This window comes from Cololabis saira, chromosome 21 (assembly GCF_033807715.1).
Source record: "Cololabis saira isolate AMF1-May2022 chromosome 21, fColSai1.1, whole genome shotgun sequence".
Taxonomy (NCBI): domain Eukaryota; kingdom Metazoa; phylum Chordata; class Actinopteri; order Beloniformes; family Belonidae; genus Cololabis; species Cololabis saira.
Window position 1 is genome coordinate 19,110,807 of NC_084607.1, and position 26,699 is coordinate 19,137,505.

The 26,699-nt window shown below is 39.9% G+C and overlaps 3 protein-coding genes across 3 annotated transcripts in view; 2 read left to right on the forward strand and 1 right to left on the reverse strand.

Annotated features, from left to right (window-relative positions):
• Positions 1-1,026: 1,026 nt before the first annotated feature.
• Positions 1,027-6,776, forward strand: hmox2b (heme oxygenase 2b). The gene is made up of 6 exons (XM_061712491.1): positions 1,027-1,065; positions 2,285-2,392; positions 2,474-2,596; positions 2,811-3,302; positions 3,597-3,720; positions 4,241-6,776. Exons 2-6 carry the CDS (start codon positions 2,318-2,320, stop codon positions 4,366-4,368), a joined length of 942 nt encoding a protein of 313 aa, XP_061568475.1. The 5' UTR covers positions 1,027-1,065; positions 2,285-2,317; the 3' UTR covers positions 4,369-6,776.
• On the reverse strand, positions 5,955-16,124 carry dnaja3a (DnaJ heat shock protein family (Hsp40) member A3a). Its single transcript, XM_061712490.1, has 11 exons — positions 15,881-16,124; positions 11,642-11,778; positions 11,465-11,548; positions 11,116-11,322; positions 10,823-10,975; positions 10,596-10,743; positions 10,411-10,475; positions 9,767-9,895; positions 9,575-9,690; positions 9,343-9,440; positions 5,955-7,951 (listed from the first exon to the last, which is right to left on the reverse strand). Exons 1-11 carry the CDS (start codon positions 16,122-16,124, stop codon positions 7,929-7,931), a joined length of 1,404 nt encoding a protein of 467 aa, XP_061568474.1. The 3' UTR covers positions 5,955-7,928.
• A 3,455-nt stretch (positions 16,125-19,579) lies between these two features.
• Positions 19,580-26,699, forward strand: part of coro7 (coronin 7) — a 126,387-nt gene continuing 119,267 nt past the window's right edge. The window contains exons 1-6 of the mRNA XM_061712480.1: positions 19,580-19,736; positions 21,994-22,090; positions 22,325-22,405; positions 22,655-22,725; positions 23,932-24,118; positions 25,217-25,293. Of these exons, the coding sequence (XP_061568464.1) occupies positions 19,677-19,736; positions 21,994-22,090; positions 22,325-22,405; positions 22,655-22,725; positions 23,932-24,118; positions 25,217-25,293 (573 nt within the window). The 5' untranslated portion in view covers positions 19,580-19,676. The remainder of the gene's footprint in view (positions 19,737-21,993; positions 22,091-22,324; positions 22,406-22,654; positions 22,726-23,931; positions 24,119-25,216; positions 25,294-26,699) is intronic.

Here is a 26,699-nt window from a genome sequence, read left to right on the forward strand (position 1 = left end):
ATGTAACACAAAGGCTCTGTACAAGGACAGAGCAGACTCTTTTTGCTAAGGAGACTAAAGTCTTCTGTAGGGCAGAGAGCGATATTATGACCTTTTATGACCCTATGGCGTCCTCAACCATCTTTTATGGAGTGGTTTGCTGGTGCAGCAGCATCTTATCTGGAGACAGAAAAAGACAGATAAGTTCATGAGGAAGGCCAGCTTAGTTCTGGGGACACCTCTGAACTGTGCAGGAGGTGGGAGAAAGGAGGATGGTAACCTACCCAAACTATCATCCTTGCTGGAGAACAACTCCCACCCTATGACGCAGTGTCATGCTTGAGCAGCTCCTTCAGTGACAAACTGTTACATCCTAAGTATCTGAAGGAATTATACGGAAGGGCTTTTTCTTACTGCTGTAATCAGACTTTACAATCAGTCTGCTCCCAGTAAACCATTGGTGACATAAGGCACTTGTCCTGAATATTTAACTGTGCAATACAACATTTCCTACAGTGCCATAGTTACTTTGTATGATTGTGTAAATATTTATATTTTTGATAGATGTCTTTGGTGCTGTAACATGGAAATTTCTCCAATGTGAGACGAATAAAGGTTTATCTTATCTCACATATTTTTAGTTAGTAAAGGAGATATTGATGGCATTCTGTTGAAACTATTATAATTATACAGTATATTATGTTATGATCACTTTGAAAGATTTTCAAAGTGTCCATTTTTTCTGAGCTCGCATCAGCACTGACATTCAGTAAACAGAGCTTTTCCCCGAAATACTCAGAATAACTTTTTCCAAAGCAATCACTTTATTGTATATTATTTTTATTAATATAATTACTAAATGAATATAAAATAAGCAGTATCAATATTGTTTAACGGCTGTTTTTCTAGTACTTGTGATAGTTGTAATCTCACAGCTGTACGGAACTACAACGTGTTAGTTTAAGAACTACAACGTTACGTATGGAACATGTGCCTCAGCTGTCATGGCCGGGTAGAAACGGGTACGCGAACTACTGTTCCGCATGACCTTATACCGAGATTGTTCTGTTTATCGTCACAGTGAAGGTTTGTTGTGGTTTACAGTTTATGCAGCTGTTATCTTCTAATCAGCAAAAAGAAGTGAATTTTATCAGTGAATTAACTCGACGACTCTGTGGTGTGTCAGACACTGCTTGTCGAATCTTAAACGAGTTTGTTGTTCTTCTAGCTACATGCAGTGCTACATTATGTAGCTTTTAGCAGACGCAGCTAGCTCCAGTGAGTAAAGTTGTCTAAATGATGCAACCACTAAGTTAAGAGGGCTGTATGCTTTTATCAGTGGCGTTCATGCATCGTTCAAAGGGCAAACCAGATTGTGATTTGTGATCAGAGTCATTTGTGGTTAGATTGAAGAACTACAGTCAGAGAAATGACTTTGTTAAGTCCTTAACAAGGATGTGTTGACTTAGTTATTCTTGGAGACGCATAGTAAACGCTGGAAGGCCTGTGTTGTGTCTGTATCCGCTGCTTTTTGTTGGACCATTCTGACGCAGTTGACGCTTGTTGTTAAAGGCTGCCTTTGTAAAAACGTCCAGACCTCACCAGAATAATTATCAGCTTTCACTTTTAAATCTTGCTTTCTTGTCAACTGAATCGGAAAGTGACTGTCGTCTTTTTTTTCATTTTTATTTTCACAACAGTGAGGAGTAGTAGGTGATATTTGCGTCTCCTGTCTTCTACTCGGGTCTCTGTTGCTTCTGGGGTGAGATTAAGTAAATTCAATTATTGCATGTACATTGTTTACCTGTCTTTTAATGGACATTATCAGTCGTAAAGATGTGCTTTAAGTAGCTCTGATGTTGTCATTATTTGAGTGTTTGTGGTTGGATGGTACATAGAACATTGTCATCAGTCTTCATTTAATGTTTTTGGATCAAATGACTAATTTATTGAAATGTGTAGTCTAAAGCCTGTTGTTTTGCATTATCGTAGTACTCTGAGTTGTAGTCAATACTGTGATGTATCGCATGCCTGTTGTTCTCGTGTGCTATTATTTTTCTATTCAATAACACAATTGAACAGAGCTCTAGAAACATAGTAACCACCACTGCCTTACAATGGTATTGTATATTTTGTACAGCAGTTATGCAGTAAAGATGACAAAAGATAGTTAAGCATATACATTTTGGTAAAAATTGTACAAGACAATTCTTCAAAATGTGGAATATGATGAAACTTAAATATGATGGCTCCCTTATGATTAAGTTAATTCTCTTACTGATATAATGCTTTGTACACATTCTAGTGTGAACTTGGGCCAGGAAAGGTCACGTCACAAATGTCAGCGGAGAAGATGGAGAAGACAGAGAATGTGGCCAATGGAGCAGGGCCATATGAGGAAAAAGAAAGTGCACTCAGGTATTTGTTTATTGTTTTAAATGATGAAATACAGTAGAAAACTAATTATGCTCCTAACATTGTTTTCTTTTTAAACCTCAGTCCTGAAGACCTGTCCGAGATGCTGGCAGCAGGGACCAAGGAGGTTCATGAAAAAGCTGAGAACACGCAATTTGTGAAGGATTTCCTCAGGGGACGTATCCGCAAAGAGCTCTTTAAGGTCAGAAATTAAGGAAGTTGGAAAAAGGCACATGAATGTTAAAGAGTACTTTGCAACACCAAGAAGATTTGTAGATAAAGCAGTAAGTGCATGGTTGAAGAAGAAGTAAGAAAACCTTTTTAAAAAGAAAGGAGGCACAAGTATCTGTTTAGTGGAGCATATAACACACAGATAAGAATAGCTGGCTGGTGTACTGACCTTTTTGCTTTTTCAGCTTGGCGCTGTGGCACTTTACTACACGTATGCTGCCATGGAGGAGGAGATCGAAACGAACAAGGACCACCCACACTTTGCCCCTCTGTATTTTCCTGTTGAGTTGCACCGCCATGAAGCTCTTGCTCGTGACCTCGAATACTTCTATGGGCCAGATTGGAAGAGCCAAGTTAGATGCTCTGAAGCCACCCAACGTTATGTGGATCGTATCCACCAGGTGGGACAGGAGGACCCAGTGTTGCTCGTGGCTCACGCCTACACCCGCTATATGGGGGACTTGTCGGGGGGCCAGGTGCTGAAGAAGGTGGCACAGAGAGCTTTAAAATTGCCACCCACAGGAGAAGGCCTGGAGTTCTATCAGTTTGATGGCATCCATAGTGCCAAAGCATTCAAGCAATTGTATCGAAGTCGGATGAATGAGTTGGATCTGGACGTGGAGACTAAGGGAAAACTGGTGGAAGAGGCTGTCAAAGCCTTTCAGTTCAATATGGAGGTGAGATACCAGACGGAGGACATAGGGTAATCTTGACGGTAGTGGTGATAGCTTAGATAGCCTAAATGACCCAAAAGGCAGTTTATCCACAAATACTATCATAATTGAGTTACATTTGAAATATACCATGACTGAGACTTTCACAGTATATTTTTCCCTCAGATTACTGAACATTTCAGTGACTTCTGCTTCTTTTTTATGCTCTGGTGGTGTAAAATTGACATTAGTGTCAGACTATGCTATCAAATGGGTCACAGATTATTCAGATAACATACTTTATATTTGTTCTGCAAGGTTTTTGAGGAGTTAGAAGAGATTGGGAAAACATTCCAGGAAGATGTTTTAGATGCTGGCATGGCTGTTCATGGAGCAACGGGTGGAGACATCAGCAAATGCCCCTACTATGCTGCACAAATGGGTAAGGATGGTGCTGTTTTAATCCTTGTAGATCATTAGGGCCGAAACATCATATCTCAGTGTTTGATCACTAATAGTTTTGTTACTCCGTTTATCGAAAGAGTCAATGGGACTATTTTTTTCCCCAAATGGTAGTAACTCTTAAATCGGATACTGGGGGAAAAAAAAACTAACAATGCTTGAAAATCAGTGTTGTGACTAATCTTTGGTTTATTTAAGAATGATCTTGAAAAAGGAAAAAAAAATCCACAGCCCCCCCAACAAAATAAAATACTTTAGTATTTGGTATTTTTGATTAGGACTAAAAGATTTGAGTAAAAAAAAAAAACGTTTTTTTTTATTTACATTTTTTTAATAGCAGTTTTTGAAGGAGACCTTCTTTATCATCTACTGACTCAAAACGGTAGTAAATTGATAGTTACTCACAAGAGTCAGGATACTTATAAGCTTTTTACAAACTGTAAAGTGATGCTGGAAATTAGATTTTCATCACAGCTTGTTTTTGGGCTTTTGTCTCACAGCTGCATCAGGTGGAACAGCATACGTCTGTCAGCTGGCAATGGCTGTTCTCAGACACCCAACCGGACAGGTCCTGTTTGCCTCGTGGGTGGCCGCCTTGGCTGGATTAGCTGCATGGTATCTGATGTAAGCTTGATAACCAGCTGCTGTGAGTTAAAAACATGTTGAGGAAAGGGCACTAGGAGGACTAGGACATTTCCATAAACCCGTGATCATTTCATGCAACCATAAAGATAACATTTTGATGTTCAGTTTCTAGGCATCAAATCTGAACTAAATATACCACAGGGCCATTAGCATGTAAGTTCCATCCATAAAGCACAATGTTTAGCTATTTCTCTTATATGTTTTATTTTTCTACCTCCATTCCAATATCCTTCCAACCACTGTCCTTCCAGTGTGTTTGGTCATGACTCAGACTTGCTGCAGATTGTCTGACTATAGCAGATGTGTCACAGTAACTACTTTTCTGGATGATATACCGTCCTAGATTGTGATTCAAATACTATATGGCATTTTAAGGTAATTTTATATCACAGATATAATGTTGAAGAAGCACTATTATAAAGCTCTTTTTTTAAGAGCTGTTACATTTTTAATTACGGTATTAAGGAAATTCAGATAAATAGGACCATTTAATTAAAATATTGTAAACGAAACATAAGAAAAGACAAACCCCCAGTTAAAGCAATATATAAAATACACTGGGGTTTTGTGAGGAAAAAAATGCACTTAGATCTATATAAAAATTTGTCATTGGAGTTTGTAAGTAATGAATTCTTTGAAAGGCTCCTGGTTTAATTCCTCTATGATGTTGATGGGAGTTTTTGTTTTTGAGTTTTTGCCAGATATTCAGCAACGTTGACATTCCAGCTCATTTGTGTAACTGTGCTTTAATCTATCACTGAATTTAAACATGATTTCTTCTGGCATCTCAGTGGAGCTTTGAAACTAAGTTTATTGGATTAATTTTTCCAAATATTCTAGCTGGAAGACTGGCCTCAAATAGCACAGTATCCTCATTTGCTCAACATGTTTGTGCAGGGGTGAAAAGGTAAACATGATATACGTCATGCCCATTTACAATATTATCGGATAAATTGATTATTGCGGCAGACCTAGATAGAAGTGGTACCCCCACTTCCAAGCATGATTCATGCATGGAAGGGTTTTTGCAAACGATTGCTGTTTATCTTTAATCAGGTTTGATGTGGATATGTATTGTTTTACCTTATACTGTAATGTAAAACCTGTTGGATTTATTATTTAGCCTAATGTTTCCTAGAAGTTTTGTTAAAGTATACTCAGACAGGTGATATGAAGCAATTCTTTTTTTTTTTTTTTTGACAAGTAGTTGATCAATAAACAATTTTCAGATGCTCGTGATTATACAGATATTATGATCTGTCCTTGATGCATGTTCACTAGGGTTTATTCCTCAGTTTTTAATTATGAGTTTTTTTCTTAACTACCTATGATTGCACAGCATAACCTAATATGCCTCGATGCAACATATATCTTTACACTCCACATCAAGATTTTCAGGACACACACTTATAAATCAAAATAAAATAGATTAACAATAAGGTCACTAAGTTACACTTAGAGCAAAATGTTATTAAACAACGATTTAGGTTGTAATGGGATAATTGGCATTTATGAACCTCTCATTTTTTATTTCAGGTTAATCTACCCCAAGGAGCCTATATTAGGACCTACAGTAAATGTTAAATTAGTTGAGTGAAACGGTTCTTTTTCTTTTTTGTAGTAATTATGCTTTGAGTACTTTCTTGAAATTGTAACTCATATGCATGATGGGTAACAGTTGGGTGGGGTACTGGTTTATTGTTCATTAATATACAGTATAATCTTTCAAGCAGCTCAGCTCTCGTTTTCCATCCACTGGTTGTTCTTCACATTATTTTTAACCTCTAATCACTAACCATTATTGTGTCTGGTAAAAAATCCCATTAATACTCCTGATTTTTCATCGTAGATTAGGAGAAATGTTTTATAATGTGTGAACTTCATGCAGTGTTCAATGGTTAAAGTTTAGTATTTGCTTTGACACAGTGAGATTTTTTGAATTTTGCATCATTTTAACACGGAACCAAAAGAAACTTGCTCTTGTCTGCATTGCTGCCTGTTGCATGTGCTTTGTAAGGTGCATTTCTTCTGCATTAGGTAACAGCAGTGGTGTAACTGTTTATTATCAGACATGGCAAAGCAAGTGATTTATATTTGAGTCTCAGGTTCAGTATTATCAACTACATGTGGTGGACTTGTACATACTGCCTAATGTACTTGTGCAGTTCTATGTATATTTAAGGGTTTCTTGTATCTCAGGAGTACAGGTCCTTACGGCCATAAATTGAACCTTTTCAAGTAATGTGTGCTGAATTTTAATTTTAATGCAGTTTTATTAGCTCTATGTCTAAAGCTTTATTAGTGACTGGCTAGAGGCCTCTATTGTACAAGGTTGAACATTTTGGATTGTTGTGCTGTCAATAATGAAATAAACAGTTTTCCTCTAAATACCAAAAATGAAGTTGTTTCACTTTCCTGTTTTTGCTCACAATACAAATTCATTCTGGAAAAATTTTAATGCTTACAAGCCTGTTCAGAGATTCTAAAAGAGACATCCCTCAGTTTGTTACATCTTTAAGACCTAAAATATATACAACCACAGTCTTAATTTGTGATTGAGTCATCTCAGGAATACATTTTTTGTCAAAATCAAATCAGTATGAATTGAGACATCTCAACTATCATGGACAAGTTAACAGATTTTCATAGTACCGAGAATATAAATAAGATTACCACGACTTTTTTCTGCAAGACTTCCCACCCTCACTTAGTAAAAATGTAGTTTGATTAATAGTGTTCAAAATCCAAAATGAAGCCCACAAAAAATATAATTCATAATTAAATAAAATGTAACTTGTACAAAACTGATTTCTCCCAGACAATACCTTTATTATAGCTCTATATATTTCTTCTGTGACAAGGTTGAACATGTTCTACAACTGTTTATGTACAATGTGATTATAGCTCAGAACTAAAACTGGGTTTTCTCATACTATGCGAAAGGTTAAAGAGGTTCACACCAGAGCTATCGGTGTTCAATCCTGTAAAGCCTAATTTTCCCACAGGTTAATCCTCCATTACAGAGAGCAGATCATCCAACACAGACGAACCTTTACAACACTAAAACCTGTGTAGTCTGTATACATGTCTGTTAAGTCCATTACCACTGACAGTAATAGTAAGAGTCCCACCAATCACTTGATACAGAACTTAATTAATGTGACCGTGGGGTGAAGACTGAATTTGTAGCTTCTTTCCGTATCATTTCTCAATTGTGGATTCTGCTATCAGAACAGCTTCTGTTTTCCAAAACAGAGTATTATTAGAAATAAGACTTTTCCGCCACACTGGCCTCCATGGACGTTTGACAGAGGGGCGACAGCTGGCATGTCTTGTCTGTGAATCCACTTGGGCAGAAGAACAGAGCAAGTTATCCTCTGCTTTTTCCCCCCTCTTCAGTACAAGGTTTAGTGGTTAAGCCTGTGATGATTGATCCATGAAAAGCCTTGCAGACTTCCTTTTCCAATACTCCTCTTCCATCTGACAGTTTCTTTATAAAGTGTGTCCTTGCTTTGCGCCGTCCTCTGACCTTCCGATGAAGCCTCAGTTCCAGGAGGATCTTTTCCCTTTAAAAATAAAAAATAATTTAAAGACAACTGAACTGGAAACAACAATCATTAAACAAATGAAATTAATTATTTCTGCATTTAATGGACGCCATGTAGAACTGACAGTGACAAACCAGATAAGAGTGACAAAAAAATAAATAAATCAAAGCACAGTCCTTTACACACGCAGAAAAAGTGAAGGCAGACGGTTAGTTGAGTTAAATTTATATCTCGGCCTACCTAGTTTATAGCTGTGAGAAGGAACTAAATAATGTCTTTAATTTAAAAAGAAAGTCCATCTTTTTGGCTTGAACTGTGAATCATTCAATGCTTTGTTCATTGCAAAACATTGCTGCCCCCAATTGGACAGAGATGAATGCTGCATCCAAGTAATCGCTTTCCTTCTTAAAGGGAAAGTTCGGTTTTTTACAACCTGGACCTTATTTCTGGCATTTTTTATGGTTGTATACTCACCCAGAGGTGTTTGGTGTCATTTGGAGTCCTTCGGAAGATATTAGGAGTTTTTTGCGAGCCTCTTCTCCTTATAACGGTAGCGCCTGGGGCACAGAGGGACACAGACGATGCAGCGTCTAAATAACACATGATTGCCGCGAAACTCTTCATTTCTTTTATGAATCACTAGATCTGCTTCCAGGACCTGTTGTAACATTGTGGCGCTGTCTGTGTAATAAATAAAATAAATAAATCAGTTTGTAAACAAGACCTCTGAACTCATGACGTCATCGCGAGTGCGCGCACTCTGTCCTCCGTTCAGTGAGCTCTTCAGCCGTATACTCTGGCTCAAAACGGTAAGGACGTCCATCATATTCAAAGTCGTCGTCCACAACCTCAGAATTTGACAAATATTCAGACATGTTTCAAATAACTATCAGTTAACTAACAGTTGCGAACTCCAGCTGTACACGGAGCTGGGTCTGGGACGCGCGCACAGAGATGACGTCATGAGTTCAGAGGTCTTGTTTACAAACGGATTTATTTATTTTATTTATTACACAGACAGCGCCACAATGTTACAACAGGTCCTGGAAGCAGATCTAGTGATTCATAAAAGAAATGAAGAGTTTGGCGGCAATCATGTGTTATTTAGACGCTGCATCGTCTGTGTCCCTCTGTGCCCCAGGCGCTACCGTTATAAGGAGAAGAGGCTCGCAAAAAACTCCTAATATCTTCCGAAGGACTCCAAATGACACCAAACACCTCTGGGTGAGTATACAACCATAAAAAATGCCAGAAATAAGGTCCAGGTTGTAAAAAACCGAACTTTCCCTTTAAAACAGAATTTCAGTAGATGAGAAAAATATAGTAAAAGTGAAAGAAAATGGTTTCAGGTAGTGTGATTAGGGGATGCGTGTGTGTTAATGTAGATTTTTAGGAGAAAGTTGTCATACCTGTGCTGCTAACGGTGACACCGTTCACTGTTCCCTCTACATCTGTCTCATCTTCAGCATAGCTCGTCATTAGAGTTCTCTGTCTGTCAGTCAGAGTCCTGCACGAGAAAACAGTTTACAAACCAATTTCTTTTTTTAAGATTATGCAACTGCCTTCGATTATACGGCTGTCTGCAGAAAATAGAACAACTTCTATTTTGACTTGTGTAAAAGGATGTCTGTAGACTCTTACTTGGGAATTTTTATCTTGACGTGGACGTAATGATCCCCGAAGCCATAGCCACTGATGCGAGCTATTCCTTTTCCTGTGAGGCGGATCTTCTGGTCTGTCTGGATTCCTGCAGGAATCTGAAGAAAATCCAATAGTCAATATTTTATCTTCCCCTGTAATATGGGCAAGTGGAGAATCTGTGTCTTTACTTACTGACAAATTGAGTGTTTCATAAAGGCCTTGTGTTCTGGCCGTGCCACCCAGGATGGCTTGTGCCACAGAGACAAAGAGATCAGAGTGGACATCTGCGCCATCTCTTCTAAACACTGAGCTTTTTTGGACCTGGAAACAGCGTAACCCCACATGGTGTTAAAGTGCTGATATTTAAAAGAATGGTGCACCATACATAATCAGGTCAGACAGCTCAATGTCAGTTTCGTGGTAGCCTCAAATGGATTTCAATATGCACACAGTCTGCCATCATGTCAGTCTAAAGTATAGTGTAAAAATAGATATCTGCAGTCCTGCTGCAAAGTCTCTTCTTGAAACAACTATCCACACATTTCTTTTGATTGTCATGTGGTTTGTCTGCATTTCTTTTTTGTAAACAGGAAATTGATCCAGGCCCCAGTTTAGTCACTGCACTGTCAGCATGGTTTACACATTGTTGTCCTGTCAACTGCAGAGGGAACCCTGAGAACCCTTGCAGATTAGTGCAGACGAGAACATTTAAACACCACAAGTCTTGTGAGCTAGCAGACACAGAAGCCATGAATTGGCTTTGAGTCAGACCAGGTCACTTATAACTGGCTTGAATTTGCTGTGACATCAGCAGCTGACCTACAAAGAACACCAACCCGAAATGTGATGAAGATCTCCTTCTTTCCGACTGGCATTCTGACTGTCTGACCATTCTCCACTCCTAAAAAGAAAAGAACACACAAAAGGGTCCCAGGATGAGTTACTTGTTTCTTTAAGTGAAGAATTCACAAAACCAACAACTACTACAAGTTGTTACTGAACATATGTTTGAGGGACTGACCTGCAGGTACAGGGACCATCACAGTCTTCCTCTGCTTGGTCTGTCCAGTACCACGGCAGGAGCGACAAGGGGTGGATGTGATTGTGCCTTTGCCGCCACAACGACGACATGTTGAGCGCATCACAAATGGGCCTGTGCTTATTGTTTCCTGTAGGCGGGAAAATAAGTTTGTTTGGAAATACAGTAAAAACACAGTTTCAAGATATACTCTGGGTCAGTGTTCTTACCATGCCCGAACCATTGCAATGCTGGCAGTGCTGAACCTTGGTCCCTGGCTCGTGGCCTTTACCATCACAGGCCTGGCAGGCTGCTTCTAAATTAATGGACATCTCCTTATTCACTCCCTTTGCTGCCTGGGTGAAGGTCAGTTCCATGACATACTGAACCAAAAAGAGAGGGAGGCTGAGATTAAACACTCTGAATATTCACAAGCAAAACTATGGGGAAGCAAAATAATAATAATAAAAAAAAGGAACTGCTTGGCTTTAATTCCACTCCCACTTTTTGAGATCTCACCCACCTCCTGTGGCTGGTCAAATATGGCATTAAAGTCTCCAAAGCCACGACTTCCTGAGTATTCTCCAAAGATTTTGCGGAAAAGCTCCTCTGGGTCAATGTTGCTGGTCTGCCCGCTCCAGTACTGCTGCCCTCCACCAGCCTGACCAGCATCAAAGCCTGTTGAGCCGTAAGTGTCATACTGCTTTCTCTTCCCTTCATCACTAAGGACCTGTGTAGAACAAGAGGTGTCTTATTTTTATTTTATTTATTTTTTTAATCCAAATGAGACTATATACACATTCAACCAAAATATGAGAAAAATACTCTGTGCAAATGCTGAGCAGAAACTTGAACAGAGATCAAGACCAAACCTCATAAGCTTCAGCTAGCTGAGCAAATTTTTCCTTAGCTTGAGGGTCATCTTTGTTTGTGTCAGGGTGGTACTTTTTGGCCATCTGAAGAACAAAATACACACAGTCAACTACTTAGACACTAGGGTTAGGATCCATCTACCTGAACCTTTTTCTGTGTGGCATGCTGAAACAGACCTGATAGTAGGCTTTCTTGATTTCCTTCTGGCTTGCTGTGCGAGGTACATCCAGAACATGGTAGTAGTCCTGTTTGCTGCTGGAAGGAGCACTCGTGTGAAAGGACAGTGTGTAGACAGCATGGGGGAATTTCAGGCCTGAAAGATGTCCATCGGGGTGAGATGTTAGACACATATCTAGAAATGCTGTGGCAGAGTTGTGTTGTAGCTTAATCCACACAACCTGTCCACTGTGTGACAGCTATTGGGGGCTATTACAGATTTGTGGTAAAGGAGGGAAAAAAATAAAGCAGGATTGAGTCAGTGATTCAGATACTGTAGAAAATGTCATTAAATCTGTCATTTTCCAAACTCTTTAGTAAACTTTGCCTCCTTATCATGTAAGCATTACACTGTATGTACACAATGCTCAAAACAATTTAGGGGAACACTTATTAAATCAAACTATAGCATTAAATCAATTAAACTTCTGTGATATTCATCTGGTCACTTAGGTATCAAAGGGGGTGGTTCGTCAGTTTCAGCTGCTTTGGTGTTCATGAAATCAGCAACAGGTGCACTAGAGGGGCAACAAGACAGTCCCCAAAACGGGAATGGTTTTACAGGCGGAGGCTGACTGTTTTTCCACTCATTTTGCATTTGGCTAAGGTCCGTGTCACTACTGGTGGTAAGGTGATACCCGGACCCCTACAGAGGCTACACAGGCAGTCCAACTCCTCCAGAATGGCACATTACGTGCCATTGTCAGAAGGTTTGCTGCGTATCCCAGCACTGTCTCAAAAGAATGGAAACAAGTTGTTACTCTGAGAGTTGGACAGGGTTGGATAAGTCTTTCACCCATTGGCAGGACTGGTTTCTGCTCCTTTGTGCAAGTAGGAACAGGACGAGCACCACCAGAACCCAAAATTACCCCCATGCAGATCATTGCTGTGAATGTTTCTGATGAAACAATCTTCATGAGGGTGGTTTGAGGGCTCAATGTCTTATAGTGGGTCCTGTGCTCATTGCCAGGCAGCATGGAGCTCAATTAGCAGTGCCATAGAGTACCAGAATTGGCAGGTCTGCCACTGGCACCCTGTGCTTTTCAAAGATGAGAGAAAATCCATCCTAAGCACATGTGACAGGCTGATGCAGTGTGTCCTGGGTTCCTGCTAGTGCCGAGAGTATGCAGGTAGTTCCTGTAGGATGAAGGACCTGACCTAACCACTGAACTAAATCCAACAGAACACCTCTAAACATTATGTTTCAGTCCATCTGACTCTGCCACAGTGCACCTCACACTGTCTATGAGCTCAGTGATGCCCTGGTTCAGGTCTGGGAGGCGACACCCTAGAGCAGTGATTCTTAACCATAGGGCCGCGGCCCACACTTGGGCCGCGAGCGCCCCCTAGTGGGCCGCGAAAAAAATTCTGTTTTGTAGGTTTGGGCCGCGGGGGCCGCGGGACTGCATCCCGACCATGTGGTGGCGCTAATGCGTTAGTCAGTTGTTACTGACTGCCAGCCGGTGGATGAGGGAACCGAGAGGAAGAAGCGGGGAAGCTCTATAAAAGAGGAGAATAATGCCGCGGCACGTTCCATTTACCTCGGACACTCATCTAGCTGCACGTGTACTATTAAGGCCTGTATTTACGGAGAAAATCCTTTGTTTTGCACAAAATAGGTTTAAATCCGCCAGGATAAGGGATCGTTTACTTGGTCTGCGCTCAGAGTTGGCTTGGATCCGCCAGTATCAGGGATCGATTACTTGGTCTGCGCCCAGCAACGGGGAGAGCGAGCGCGGCGTGATCCTTTATTTTTATATTCTCCATCGTGGCCACAACTAAGCCCAAAGCCCGAAACAGACTCAGAACAACGCTGCATGCTACTCTGAGAGTGAGCCTTTCCCCCATTCCACCCAGACTGGACCTGATTGTGTCTCAGAGGCCCAAGTGTCTCATTAAGAGCTGCAGATAAAAAGGAAATTGTATTTTTTTTTTATATGTATATGAAAGAAAATAAAGATTCTTCTGGTTCTGCTATGCACAAATATAGTTTCATTTGCACTTTATTTCAATTTTATTTACAGTTTATTTAATTTAAAATTATTTTGAATGTATTTATTTTACTTTTTATTAATAATAATGGCTTGGTTTTATATAGCGCCCTTCAAGACACCCAGAGCGCTTTTTACAGAGACCATTATTCATTCCTACACATTCTCACCGGTGGTGGTAAGGTACGTTTGTAGCCACAGCTGCCCTGCAGACTGACAGAAGCGTCAGTCGGCCCTTCCGACCACCACCAAACATTCAAAAACATTCACACGGGGTAAGGTGGGTTAGGTGTCTTGCCCAAGGACACTACGACAGCAACTGGGACGGAGCGGGATTCGAACTGCCGACCTTCCGATCATTGGACGACCCGCCATCCATTGATCGATTTATATGTGTATATATATTTTTTATTCTGAGTCCTTCCTTTTTTATTTAAGTAAAATCTAATTATTGATCTTTTTTTATTAATAAGCCTGAACTGATTGATTTGTCCTAGTATAAATCAAGCTTGACATGTGCATGTTAACATTGACATGTTTCATAAAAGTCCGTGATGATCATTTTATTTGACAAGGTTTTTACTTGGGCCCTGGGCCGCTCTGTACTGAAAAAATTGGGCCTCGAGGTCAGAAAGGTTAAGAACCCCTGCCCTAGAGGAGACCATCCGTCATCTCATTAGGAGCATAACTTGAAGTGTAATGAAATTTTAAACAAAACAGACAATCCTGCCACATCATTTTTTCACGTTGACCTTTGGAGTGTCTTTGAATTCAGTCTTCATAATGATCTGAGGTGTTTTGAAAGTGTTTATTTTCTTAGCAGTATATTATTTTATCATTATTATTTTTATTATTATTTATTTATTTATTTGCACAATGACAACAGTAAAGTTTTTTTTACCATACAAGGACAAATAATTTGTGCAGGAGAGGAAAAGAAGCCCGAAGGGCTTATAAAAAATCCTCCCCCTCAATACAAAATCACCAAAACAAATCAATCAATAGAAAAAGAAATAGAAAGGAAAAGAAAAGGTAAAAGAAACAAAGAAAAATACAATAAACACCCAAACAAAAATATCTATGAAATGGCAATTTCATTTTAGTACGAATAGCCTGTTAATTTTGTCTATATAAAAGATACCCCATTAAGTTGGTCCTAAACATTTTTAAGGATGACACTAACTTAAGAGATCTATCTAAACAGTTCCAGAGTTGAGGGCCATGGAATTTGATAAAGGATTGGTGACTGCAGGTACGACAAAGAGGTAAATGCAAGTTCTTCCCACCTCTAACTGAATAAGAATGAATATCTGATGATAACAGAAAAAAATTATGAAAAGTGCCTGGAATGTCTTGTTTGAAATGAATGAACTTAAACATAAACAGGCATGTTTGAAACTTGTTAATAGAAAAAATTGATAATAATTTAAATTTGCTAAATAAGGGTGCAGAAGGTGCTTGATGAGAAGAAAATGAAATCATTCTCAAGAATCTTTTCTGAATTAGAAATAATTGGTTGAGGTACGAGGAATAAGAAGCGCCCCAAACAATGTTGCAATACGTCAAGTATAGATAATTAGACTATAATATAATATCATGAGACAGGACTGATTAACTAAGAAAGAAACTCTTCTAATAATACCATAGGATTTCATAATTTTTTTGTATACATACTCAATAAATGTTATACTGTATAACTCACAGGGCAATCAAAAATGAAACTCCCCAAACATACAGAGTTTTAGAAAACTAATGTCAAAGTTTCTGCACCTTTTCAGATATTGGTGGCCACAAATTCCAGTGACTATAACAGGAGCAACTTTAACATATTGGTGTGTCTTCACTGCTGGATAATAACTTACCAGATCAAAAGAGCAATGTGTTTTTTTAAGTTAATAACCACATTGTAAATGATAATAAAGTGACAGTACTTTATCAAGACCAAGCTATTTAAACACAGAACAGACACAGAAACACCGGCATCATCCCTGCTGCAGCCGGCACTTAGCATGACAACCTGGATCACCACGCCGTGTGTTTCAAAGCAAATGTCTACGTGTTACAAGCCAAATATTATAATCACATCCTACTAGAACAGATATTAACCCATTTTCATGTAGTTATTTTTTCACGTGTCATTTGTGTGAACAAGAGATTACAGGAAAAGCAGCCTAGCTTAGCCCAAGCTAACCTCATACGGCCACTCACCTGACAGTCCTTTCAATGTCAACGCTTTTCCTGCTCCCCCGCACACAAACGCTCCTCCGCGCAGCACTCTGTCCACCCCCAGGGTGGAAAACCGTCGGGCCCCTCCATGCTCAGAGGAAAAAACAGCACCTGTAGTCCCCCGCCGGCCAGAGGACAGAGCAACCGTGATCCAGCGTGTGGAGCAGCGAGCAGCCGAGGACGCCATCACTCCTGCAGGGACCAGCGCTCTCAACGCACTGCGCATGTGCGAGACAGAGTGGGCTGGCCGTCAATCATGCTGCGTTCCATTTACCTCGGAAGTCGGAACTCGGAACTGGGAATGACGTCACAGCCGAGTTATCAGCGTTCCAGTTACAAAGTAGGTAAACAAGTTTGTAGTTCGCATATACCACATGAAAAATGTAAATTACACTATAGCAGCATATATATGCCGAACAATACTTGTATACGACTGATTTAGTGTGACCAAAACTAGAATGAAGTGCTACGAATTTTTACAGAGCTCTCTTCTACTGTTTACAACCGGGGCAGCCATCTTGGAATGTGAACTCGGGGGTGGTGAAGACTCTCCCACTTTCCCAGTGGGAAATCCCACTTCGAGGGGCGTTCCAGTTGAAAATTCCGACTGGGAACTGGGAAATCCCCACTTCCGAGGACAAATGGAACGCGGCATCACAGACAGAGAAATCCTTGCCTTCGAGTCGTACATCTAATTTAAATCTTATCATCCTATTTTATAAACCCTTAACTGGTGATATAAATACGACTAGGGTCGCCAACCGTCCCGTGAAAAACGGAATCGTCCCGTATTTATAAACTAAAGCACGCGTCCCGTATTGAGCTGAAAAGGGACGCACTTTCCCTGTGAGAGTTAAAAAAATTATAAAATGGCATTGCGCTGTTGAGTTCACAAGTTATTTTTTTCAGTTTTACTACAACTGTAGCCTACAGTCATGGCCTTTGAGGCACAAATATGTTTACAAGTTTTCTACAGACTTTCTGTTTGCACTTTTGTTATTGCACTAAAAATGTGCACTATTACAGAATGGATGTTCTGCTTTCTTTCTATTGTTTTATAGTAATTTATACAATTTTAAGTTAAGCAGGACAGGTTTCTGTTTAAGAAAGATACTTATTTTATTCAGTTAGTTTTGTTATTTTGTATTTACGGAAGAGTATTAGGGCCACTTAAAAAAAATAAAAAGAATTCTGAGAAAAAAGTCAGAATTCTGGGCCACTTAAAAAAAAATAAAAAGAATTCTGAGAAAAAAGTCAGAATTCTGAGAAAAAAGTCAGAATTCTGAGAAAAAAGTCAGAATTCTGACTTTAATCTCAGAATTCTGACTTTTTTTTTTTTTTTTTTTTTTTTGGGGGCATCACGGTGGCTTAGTGGTTGCCTCACAACAAGAAGGTCCCCGGTTCGACTCCCAGGCCCGGCAGGGGCCTTTCTGTGTGGAGTTTGCATGTTCTCCCCGTGCTTGCGTGGGTTCTCTCCGGGTACTCCGGCTTCCTCCCACAGTCCAAAAACATGCACGCTAGGTTAATTGGTGATTCTAAATTGCCCGTAGGTGTGAGCGTGAGTGTGGTTGTGAGCATGGTTTGTGTGTTTATATGTGGCCCTGTGATGGACTGGCGACCTGTCCAGGGTGTAACCCCTGCCTCTCACCTGAAATGAGCTGGGATAGGCTCCAGCAGACCCCCGTGACCCCGAAAGGGATAAAGCGGGTATAGATGGATTCTGACTTTTTTCTCAGAATTCTGAGATTAAAGTCAGAATTCTGACTTTTTTCTCAGAATTCTGACTTTTTTCTCAGAATTCTGAGATTAAAGTCAGAATTCTGACTTTTTTCTCAGAATTCTGACTTTTTTCTCAGAATTATTATTATTTTTTTTTAGTGGCCTAGAATTCTGACTTTTTTCTCAGAATTCTGAGATTAAAGTCAGAATTCTTTTTATTTTTTTTAAGTGGCCCTAATACTCTTCCGTATGTATTAAAGTGAATTGCTGGATAATAATTTGTTTTCCATGTGTTCAAGGCATTCAAAAATATGCATCTAATTCAATTCAGGTTCGAGTCAAATAGTTAAAAAAAATCGTTTCACTCACAAAAAAGGGGCTAAAAAAAATCACCCCGCCAGGAAGGGTGAAGGCAATCGGGTTGGCCAGCCCTGCCGATGAGGTGTCCCTTAATTATTTTTCAGGGGGTTGGCAACCCTAAATACGACTGACACATAGTGTTCTGGTGATATCTGTTTTATTGTAGAATAAAGTGACAAGTAAAAACAATACAAGCATTTGAAGACCCGGGGTAGCGTCGGACGACCATAGACTATACACATAGACGCCTCATCGACCCCTGGGGAGCAAGAAATACGGCCGCCATCTTGGAGCGGTCATCCTCCCCATATGACAGCATGAGACCTTTCGTTTCTATAATACATCCATGCATGAGACAGTATTGAAGATGCTAGAGCACTGTGCCGCGTATAATCATAGAACGAAGTATGTGTTTAAAAAAAAATAATTCATCAAAATGTGATTTGAGCATCAGGAACAATTTGTTGATCATTTTGACTGTCTTTAAATTCAACATGCAAATATTTCCCAAAACCGTGATAATGCATACTCCTCATATGTACAAAAGTTTGTATATAACCTTACACATATTTTCACAAATTTTAGAGTGGTAAGCATAGTGGTAGCATATGTGTAAATATGGTTTGTGATATATGTATATATGTATATATATATATATATATATATATATATATATATATATATATATATATATATATATATATATATATATATATATATATATATATATATATATATATAGTGTGTGTCTTGCAAAATAGCCTGCCTATCGTACTCACATGCCAGAATATTCTATTACTGTTAAGCCTACTATCAGGGGTGCAGATCCGATGTCAGGATTGGGGGGGGCACCAACGTGATTTTAATTTTTAATTTTCTGCCAATATGCAAATCATACCATGCCATAAATTGGTAAAGGCTCGCCAAAAAATACTGCACAGGGAATCATTTATTGTGCTTACCTTTCTTGTTTATTTCTTGTTTATTTGTCCTAAACAGCTCGACTCGAGCCCGTCAAAAATTTTAAAAATATTAATTCAGACTAAAAAAAAAAAATGTATGGCGTAGCAATACTTTCAATCTGTACACCTCAAAACGCACCATGGATGTATTATTTTTTTAGAGATATTTTTTTAATAAATATTCTACATATTCAACCTTTAAGTCTGAAAATACATTTGTTCAATTTCGAATAATTGAGGGTATTTTTATTGGGGGGGACAATTCATGTTTTTCAGAAATTGGGGGGGACATGTCCCCCCCCCCCCCCCCCCCCCCCCCCCCGTCTCCCCCGGGATCTGCACCCATGCCTCCTATGAATATTAAAATACGCCGAATCATGTGTCCTGTATCATGCCTAGATGTATGACGTTTACAGAAAAAAAACCCTGGGAATTCAGTTTTTTATCCTGCGAGTTATGACTGATTAAATGCGCTGACCCTTAACTGCGCCAGCCAGACAGATGACACTGAGTGGAGTGGGTGACCGCACCAAGATGGCGGCCGCACGGCTCGTCAGCGCCAGCAGGCAGCAGCGGTCGATGAGGCGTCTATTCGGTCTATTCTCCGCCCAACCGGAAGGCTCGGTGGAGTGAATCGAACGGACCCGCGCGGCGGAGCTGTCAGCTGAGCCTCCTGCAGCACCGAGCAGCTCGACACAGACAACCGGAAGGCACGAAAGTCATTTTGAGAGGGCAGCATGAATCGCTTCAAGACATCCAAATTTAAAAACACCACTCCAAAAGTTGCCAAGAAAGATGTGAGTAGTGCATGAGCGTGTGGGTAGATACGGCTCTTCTGGCTAACATTAGCACTGGTAATTAGCGGAGCTACTTTGGGTAACGCCTGCCTGCATGAAAGGGATGTTGAACTTCCTGCATCTGGAACCTGAATAAGACAGAGAGAACGAACACATGAATCCACATGCTGGTATTCACGCAAACTGCGGAATACCTGTAAGAACAACTTGCCATATAATTGCATGAAGCTGCGAGCCTTTACTCGATGTTTCAGTGATGCCCAGCATCACTTTATATCAGGGGTGCAGATCCGATGTCAGGATTGGGGGGGACACCAACGTGATTTCAATTTTTTATTTTTTGCCAATATGCAACTCATACCATGCCATAAATTGGTGAAGGCTCGTCAAAAAATACTGCACAGGGAATCATTTATTGTGCTTACCTTTGTTGTTTATTTGTCCTAAACAGCCAGTGTCACTGCTTACTTAACTGTTATATTCGTAAATCTTAATTTTAAGGGTTTTGGGCATGTAGTTTCTACTCATCTCAAATTCTTCTCACCATGTTCCTTGTATCCTATGGGACTACTTTATGCACGATCAATTGATATATGGATGAAATATGGAGCCCTAAACAAGTTGTTTAAACTAACCGATCATGTTTTAACACAGTTATGGTGGTAAACAGTTCTAAAAAAAAAGGACCCATTGCTTTCCTTCTGTACACCTCAAAACGCACCGTGGATGTATTATTTTTTTAGAAATATATTTTTAATAAATATTCTACATATTCAACCTTTAAGTCTGAAAATACATTTCTTCAATTTTGAATAATTTAGGGCATTTATATTGGGGGGGGACAATTCATGTTTTTCAGAAATTGGGGGGGACATGTCCCCCCCATCCCCCCTGGGATCTGCACCCATGCTTTATGACATCTATGTCATTTATAAATTGATTTTGCGCTGGCTTGAAGTTGTGTTTGGGTCTGTTGAGATTACTTACCTAGTCAAGGGGAAATATACAAATCTGAATGGTGAACAATCATCAGTGATGTAGCTAATACAATCCCTGATTTGCAGTTGTCATTGGTTGCAAGAATCCACGTGTCTGGACCAGACCTACACTATCTTGCACGCAATTGCCTTTTTTGGCCCCTGAAACTCTCAGCTACGGGTCTCACTGCCTGCAGCCCGCTGTCTGTTATGTTTTATGTAATCCTATGTTTTCAGCGAGACAGTAAAATTCCTGGCATGCAGCGACAGTGGGTGTATCTCTCCAATCTCTGCACAGACAGCAGGTGATACTTTGCTACTGTGAATATTAAACCAGCACTTTATCTGGGCATGAAACTACTCCAGTGCTGAAGTCATATGCGTATGTGCTTATGTGCTGTTCAGCACTTTGCAAGAGTGAAAATGGGACAAGAGTGCAGGCTTATGGGAATGAAAAAGGACTGGAGAGTGTCATCAGTGACCTTTAAAGACAGATTGAGGGAGATTTCAGTTGGGTTTTTTTTTTAGCACTGTTGTCCCACAGCAAGAGGGTTTCTGATCTAATTCCCTGAATGTTCTCCCCATGCTTGCATAGGTTTTCTCCAGGTACTCCAGCTTCCTCCCACAGTCCAAAAACATGCATAAATGTAACTTAAGCACAATTAATTACGTTAATTTTATTTACTTTCTTGAACCAACACTGCTCCTATGCAGTGTCTGCGGTTGTTTGCATATTGTGTCCTCTTTTCTGACGGATATAGTCCAGTTTTAAATGTGTGTACACCCAGGACGGGTTCTTTGAAAAGTATTGCTGCATGAAACCATTTGTCCCAAGAAGTTGGAGCTGTTAAATTATTTTTGGAAAAAGGCAGAAAGCTTTCTGAGGAGCAGCTCAGCGTTAGAAGTTGGAGCAGAAGTTGTTGTACAGGCACACTTTTCGTGCCTTGTTAATGTTATGCAAGAGGTTTTAAGGGCCCTTTGCTGTGTAACGCAGGGAGCACTTACACTTCCTCAGCTCTTTGCTCATTCTGAAGCAGGAAAATGTGTGTGCTCAGCTAGATCCTTCCTGTTTATTGCAGACTTTCCTTTCGTTTTTTGTCATGGTTGTTACAACAACTTGATTGTGTATGCTCCTTTTCACTGCAAAATAAACTGCATTTCATAGTGTCCCTAGTCCCTTTATCTTATTTTTGGTCATATATTTGGTATTTTTGGTCATATATTGTATTCTCATTGACTGTTATCCCTTAATAATATTCTCCATGTTTTTTTAAATCTAGGGATGGATCAACAATGTCCGTGCTGGCTCCTTTTCCTGCCAGGGAAACCACATTAAAGCAAGCTCCAAGCTGGTGGCTTTCAATACTGAGCAGGCTGGTACGATTATAAAAGAGGGATTGAACAGTATAAATAGACTGATGTATCCATCTTTTTTTACCTCTACCCCTGTTTGTGTTTATATGTAATTAAGTTCATTTAGTGCTTAATGTGATTTATACATTTAAAACACTGATTCTCAAAATCAATTTTGAGCTGGATGTAAATTTGTGCAGTCCCAGGGAACATATTTTGAAAGTATGATTTTTTTCTTTGTACCATATGTGTCTGCAGGTGGTGGTATGGTGGGCCTGACTTCAGTCAATCCTGCTTCAAACGGCCAGTGGGCAGTCACCCAGATTTCCTGTCATTCTGGTAGCTTTTCTTTATCCTTTTGTCCAGCCCAGTCTCATGAATTAATGTATGAATATCTTGACTTGTGAAATGTGCTAGAAAGTGGAACAATTCATTTGTAATTACTGGACATGTTGCTTTTGTGTGCTGTTCTTAAATACCTTTAATAAAATTAATGTTAATGTTGTTCCTCAAAAGTGAAATCAAGCCAGAAAGCTGTGACGCAGAGCTGATTTTTAACTTCCATGAGTTCTCCTTCCTCCCTGTCAGATCTGGTGACTGATATGGACTTTTCTCCTTTTGATGAAAGTCTCCTGGCAACCTGCTCTGTAGATGAAACGGTGAGCTTATAAAAGATCCAACTCCTTCCTAAGCTGTGTATTAATGGTTGTTTTAATATTCTGCAGTGTACATATCGGTACATATCACAGTTACAATGTCCATCCTTCCAAGTGTTGTTCCTGGCAGGGCTTTGAATGCACCATGAACCCTCTTGGCATTTTAAACCTTTTGAAGATTCCCTCATCGTCGCTCACAGGTGCTCCGGCTCGCTTAAAGGGGACCTATTATGGCATGTAATACCTATTTTAAACAGGCCTTGAATGTCTTAAAAACAAGCTTTTGATTGTTTTTGCTAAAAAAATTAGAAATTCAGCCTCTGAGCCATGTCTTTATCTTCTCATTCTCTAACCTCATTAACTATGAGTGGGCGGGGCTATGATAATGAGGCTCTGTGCTGATTGGCTGCCTGAATGACGCAATACACCGCTACGAAAAAATGGTGGAAGCTCCGGCCGGTGGAGTTGTTGTTGTTCCGGTCAGAGTTAGTTGTGGGCGTGGTTTCACGCATCGGAGGCCAACTGATTCAAATTGCATTTTGGTTACGTAAGGAAAGGGAGCAGAATCTGAACGGCTCGTAGAAGCCACATCACACTGGACGGCTCATCCGGGCGGCTGTACAGACACTGCAGAATTTGGTTGCTTTCCTCCTTCTCTGAGTTGTCAGGCTGAGGGGAGACCACTTTATATATGTTAAAGCAAGAAAAAACGTGTTTTTCATAATAGGTCCCCTTTAATGTGCTGAATTTGGATCCACATATTCAAAGTCAGCAGCTTGGTCCACACGCACTTAAGGGATTTGCAGTGTCCAACATCTGGAATGAACTTCCACCTTTTTTTTTTTTTTCTTATTCTCATGCCAGCAGACATATTCTTTCAGCAAATTTGTTGTGCTGAGCAAAGTAAATTGAAAGTAGTCCTATTAAATTGAAATCTGTTATCATTCAGCTCATATGATCTGTCAGCAAATCCAAACCACAGGCCACTTCCCACATTACTGAATGTTTTGTGTGGCTTTGCATTAAGAGATATGGTTGATGAACTTGTTATATTTACAAAAAATAGCTCATCAGACAAATCATTAAAAAAAGCATATTAATGTTATTCATGTGTAAGGACTGTTTCCTCTAAACAGGGTCAGAGGAGTCGGGGAAGGAAAATATAAAAGTATGAATTATTTTGATCTCTCTCCCTCTGTGTGTGTGCAGGTGAAGCTGTGGCGTTTGTGTGACCCAGAGCAGGAGCAGCCCAGCAGTCCAGAAGTGATCCTAAATCCAGGCCAAGGCAGATTGGAAGTGGTGCACTTCCACCCCACCTCATCGGGCTTGCTGGCTGTCGGCACTTCAAAGTCTCCTCTGATTTGGGATACCAGCCGCAAGGATGCACCGCTGGCAGGTAACTGTGGCCGGAGACGTGAACTGCACAGTCACCCGCAGTCTCTGTGGGCACAGCTTCAATGCACACCATAAAAACGTATCAATTATCAAAGTATTTGTTGTGTATTGTGTACAGTGTCTACACATGTAGCATTTCAGTCTCTGTCAATTAATCTTCAGTTTCTGTTGTGCCATGTTTTGTTTCTGTGTGACATAAATATGTATTTGGACTGGAGTGAAGTAGTTGGTTGCCCTTTTTTTTGTTGGAGAATGTCTGACTCACACTGCCTACGTTTTTCAGCCCTGTGGCTCTGTCTAAGTGCCGGAGCAGCACAGGTAATGTTTTGTTTTGCAGTCCTGATCCCAGTCTCCCCCAGACTGGCCTCAGGATATGGTCACTATCCTCTGGCCTCACCCCCCCCACCCACCACATCCCACCCCTCCCACAAGCACTGTGCTCCTCCTTCACCATCCCATGAAAGCTGGCCTGGCTGCTGCTACTCACTGCTGATCCAGGCATTCATGAGCTGCATCGCCTACATACTTATCACATTTGGAGTTTCCTTTTCACATGTGGTTAAGGAAGAAGATCTGAAGGCAAAACTATGTCTCTGAATCAGTGTGTGCTTAGGTTATTGTTTTTATTTATTTATTTTACTCCACAACTGTGTAACTATTTGAACAAAAGCACAAAGCACCCTTCATTTTTTTTCCATCTGTATGGTGTCACGGTTAAACGGAGCAATTCACACAAGCTGTGCTGTGCTCGCGTATGGCACTGCAGCTTTATGTGTAATATGCTTGTTATTCTTCACACATACCTTAACACTTAAGTCCATTCTTTGGTGTAAGTCATCTATACTTTGAACTTTGTTTTTTTTTTTTGCTATTTTCTCAATTCATGATTTTCATGTCTTCCCCTTTAATGTCCTCTTGAGACTGTTGTGTCTTCTCTTGTGTGTGTATGTGTTCATCATGTGTGTTTCATGTTGTGTTTCCTCTTTTTCTAAATATTTACAACTTTAGATTTTTTATTTTTTTTCCCTCTCACTGTCTAACATGAACTTGGTGTACGTTACTATTCCGCCTCTGTAAATGATCGTGTGTGTATATGCAGCTTTGGAGCAGCACGGGGACCAGATGCAGAGTCTGAGCTGGAAACAGGACGGGTCCCTGCTGGCATCGTCCTGCAAGGTGAGGGCAGCTCACACTGCGCCACATTTGTATTACAGTGCATGGCTCGCTGTTATGGGGGACCAAAATTGACATAAAAATAAAAGCAGAAATATACATGTTTTGTTTTCCTTTTCCTTATACATGAATTCCTTGTTTTTACATTCCCTCGTCTCCTCTTCTTAATTTAATGAGGCATTTCTGCCTCATTGTGCAAATGAGGAGGGCTGCCTTTCTTGGCCCAGCTCCTCTATTATATGTCAATAAACGGGATGGATCCTTTCTTTTTCCTGCTGAAGAGGGATTGCAAAAACCAGGAATGCATGTTTAAGGAAAAGGAAGAAAAGAAAAAAAAATTTTCTTGATGAAAATGCACGTATAAGGAAAATGAGGAATAAAATATCTATATTTCTGCTTTTATTTTTAATTATGTCAGTTTTGGTCCTCCTTATGCTGTATCTTATTTGGCTACCTCAATCATTTAATGACTGTTTGGATCCACGTTTGATTGCTGCAGCTGCATTTTGCAGCCACTAGATGGAGCCAGAGCTTGATTTTTTAGAGTGACAGTCTTCACATTGAACACATTCTGTTCTTGTATGAGACTTATTTAATCAATATATCAACAAGGGCGATGCTCCTAAAAAAGGGCGGGAATCCCATAGCACAATAAATTAGGAGGTAGTGAGCAGTTTTCTGAGGAACAAGGGACAAACTTGGAAAGCACTTTAATATACATGATGTTACTGCCAGTTTGTTTTAATATGGTAATAATGATGCCAAGACATTAATTCAGGGCCGAAGGGGATTTTCCACATGATATTTGAAACACCAGTCACTTGGCAATTAAGGCATTGATTATGGTAAATGGCTTCATGTAGCGAGATTAATCTGTAAGGGTTTATAAATTTGTTCCAGCCTCATAGATTAACCCCTGAATTCCAATTACTAACATCTATGCCCCTTTAGCTCTTTGACACCACATTTCTTTTGGTCTTAGTCTACTCAGCATCTACCAACACTTCTTTCAGACAAACAATAATTGTCTAAGACACATGGATAAACGAAGAAATTGATTGAACATTTTCAAGAGATAAAGTGTATCTTTAATACCAAAGGGTTTGTATTATGTATGTAATATTGTAAATGTATGAAGAGAGAGGACTTGTATCACTAAAGGATAAAGTTACTCTTTTTTTTTTTTTTTTTTTCCCCTCAGTTTTAGCTCACTAGCATGAACATCACTTTGCATTTGATTCTTTTCTAAAGCCACACATTGACGGATTGGAAAATTAGGACTAAGTCCCTTGGTGTAGACCTTTGACAAGACCCAACAAGCTTAATTGAACAAGAGACCAAACAACCTTTGACACAGAAAATGTACCACATGGCCCTACTTAATAGATATGATTGTTGGCCCAAACCTC

Bases quoted from the DNA above. Each gene is read 5' to 3' on its own strand.
- hmox2b (XM_061712491.1), top strand. From the start codon at position 2,318: ATGTCAGCGGAGAAGATGGAGAAGACAGAGAATGTGGCCAATGGAGCA. The intron at 2,393-2,473 runs CTCAGGTATTTG...TTCTTTTTAAAC, and splicing joins ATGAGGAAAAAGAAAGTGCA to CTCAGTCCTGAAGACCTGTC. The intron at 3,721-4,240 runs GTAAGGATGGTG...TTTGTCTCACAG, and splicing joins CTACTATGCTGCACAAATGG to CTGCATCAGGTGGAACAGCA.
- dnaja3a (XM_061712490.1), bottom strand. From the start codon at position 16,124: ATGCGCAGTGCGTTGAGAGCGCTGGTCCCTGCAGGAGTGATGGCGTCC. The intron at 10,744-10,822 runs GTAAGAACACTG...TCCCGCCTACAG, and splicing joins ATTGCAATGGTTCGGGCATG to GAAACAATAAGCACAGGCCC. The intron at 9,691-9,766 runs GTAAGTAAAGAC...GATTTTCTTCAG, and splicing joins ATGAAACACTCAATTTGTCA to ATTCCTGCAGGAATCCAGAC.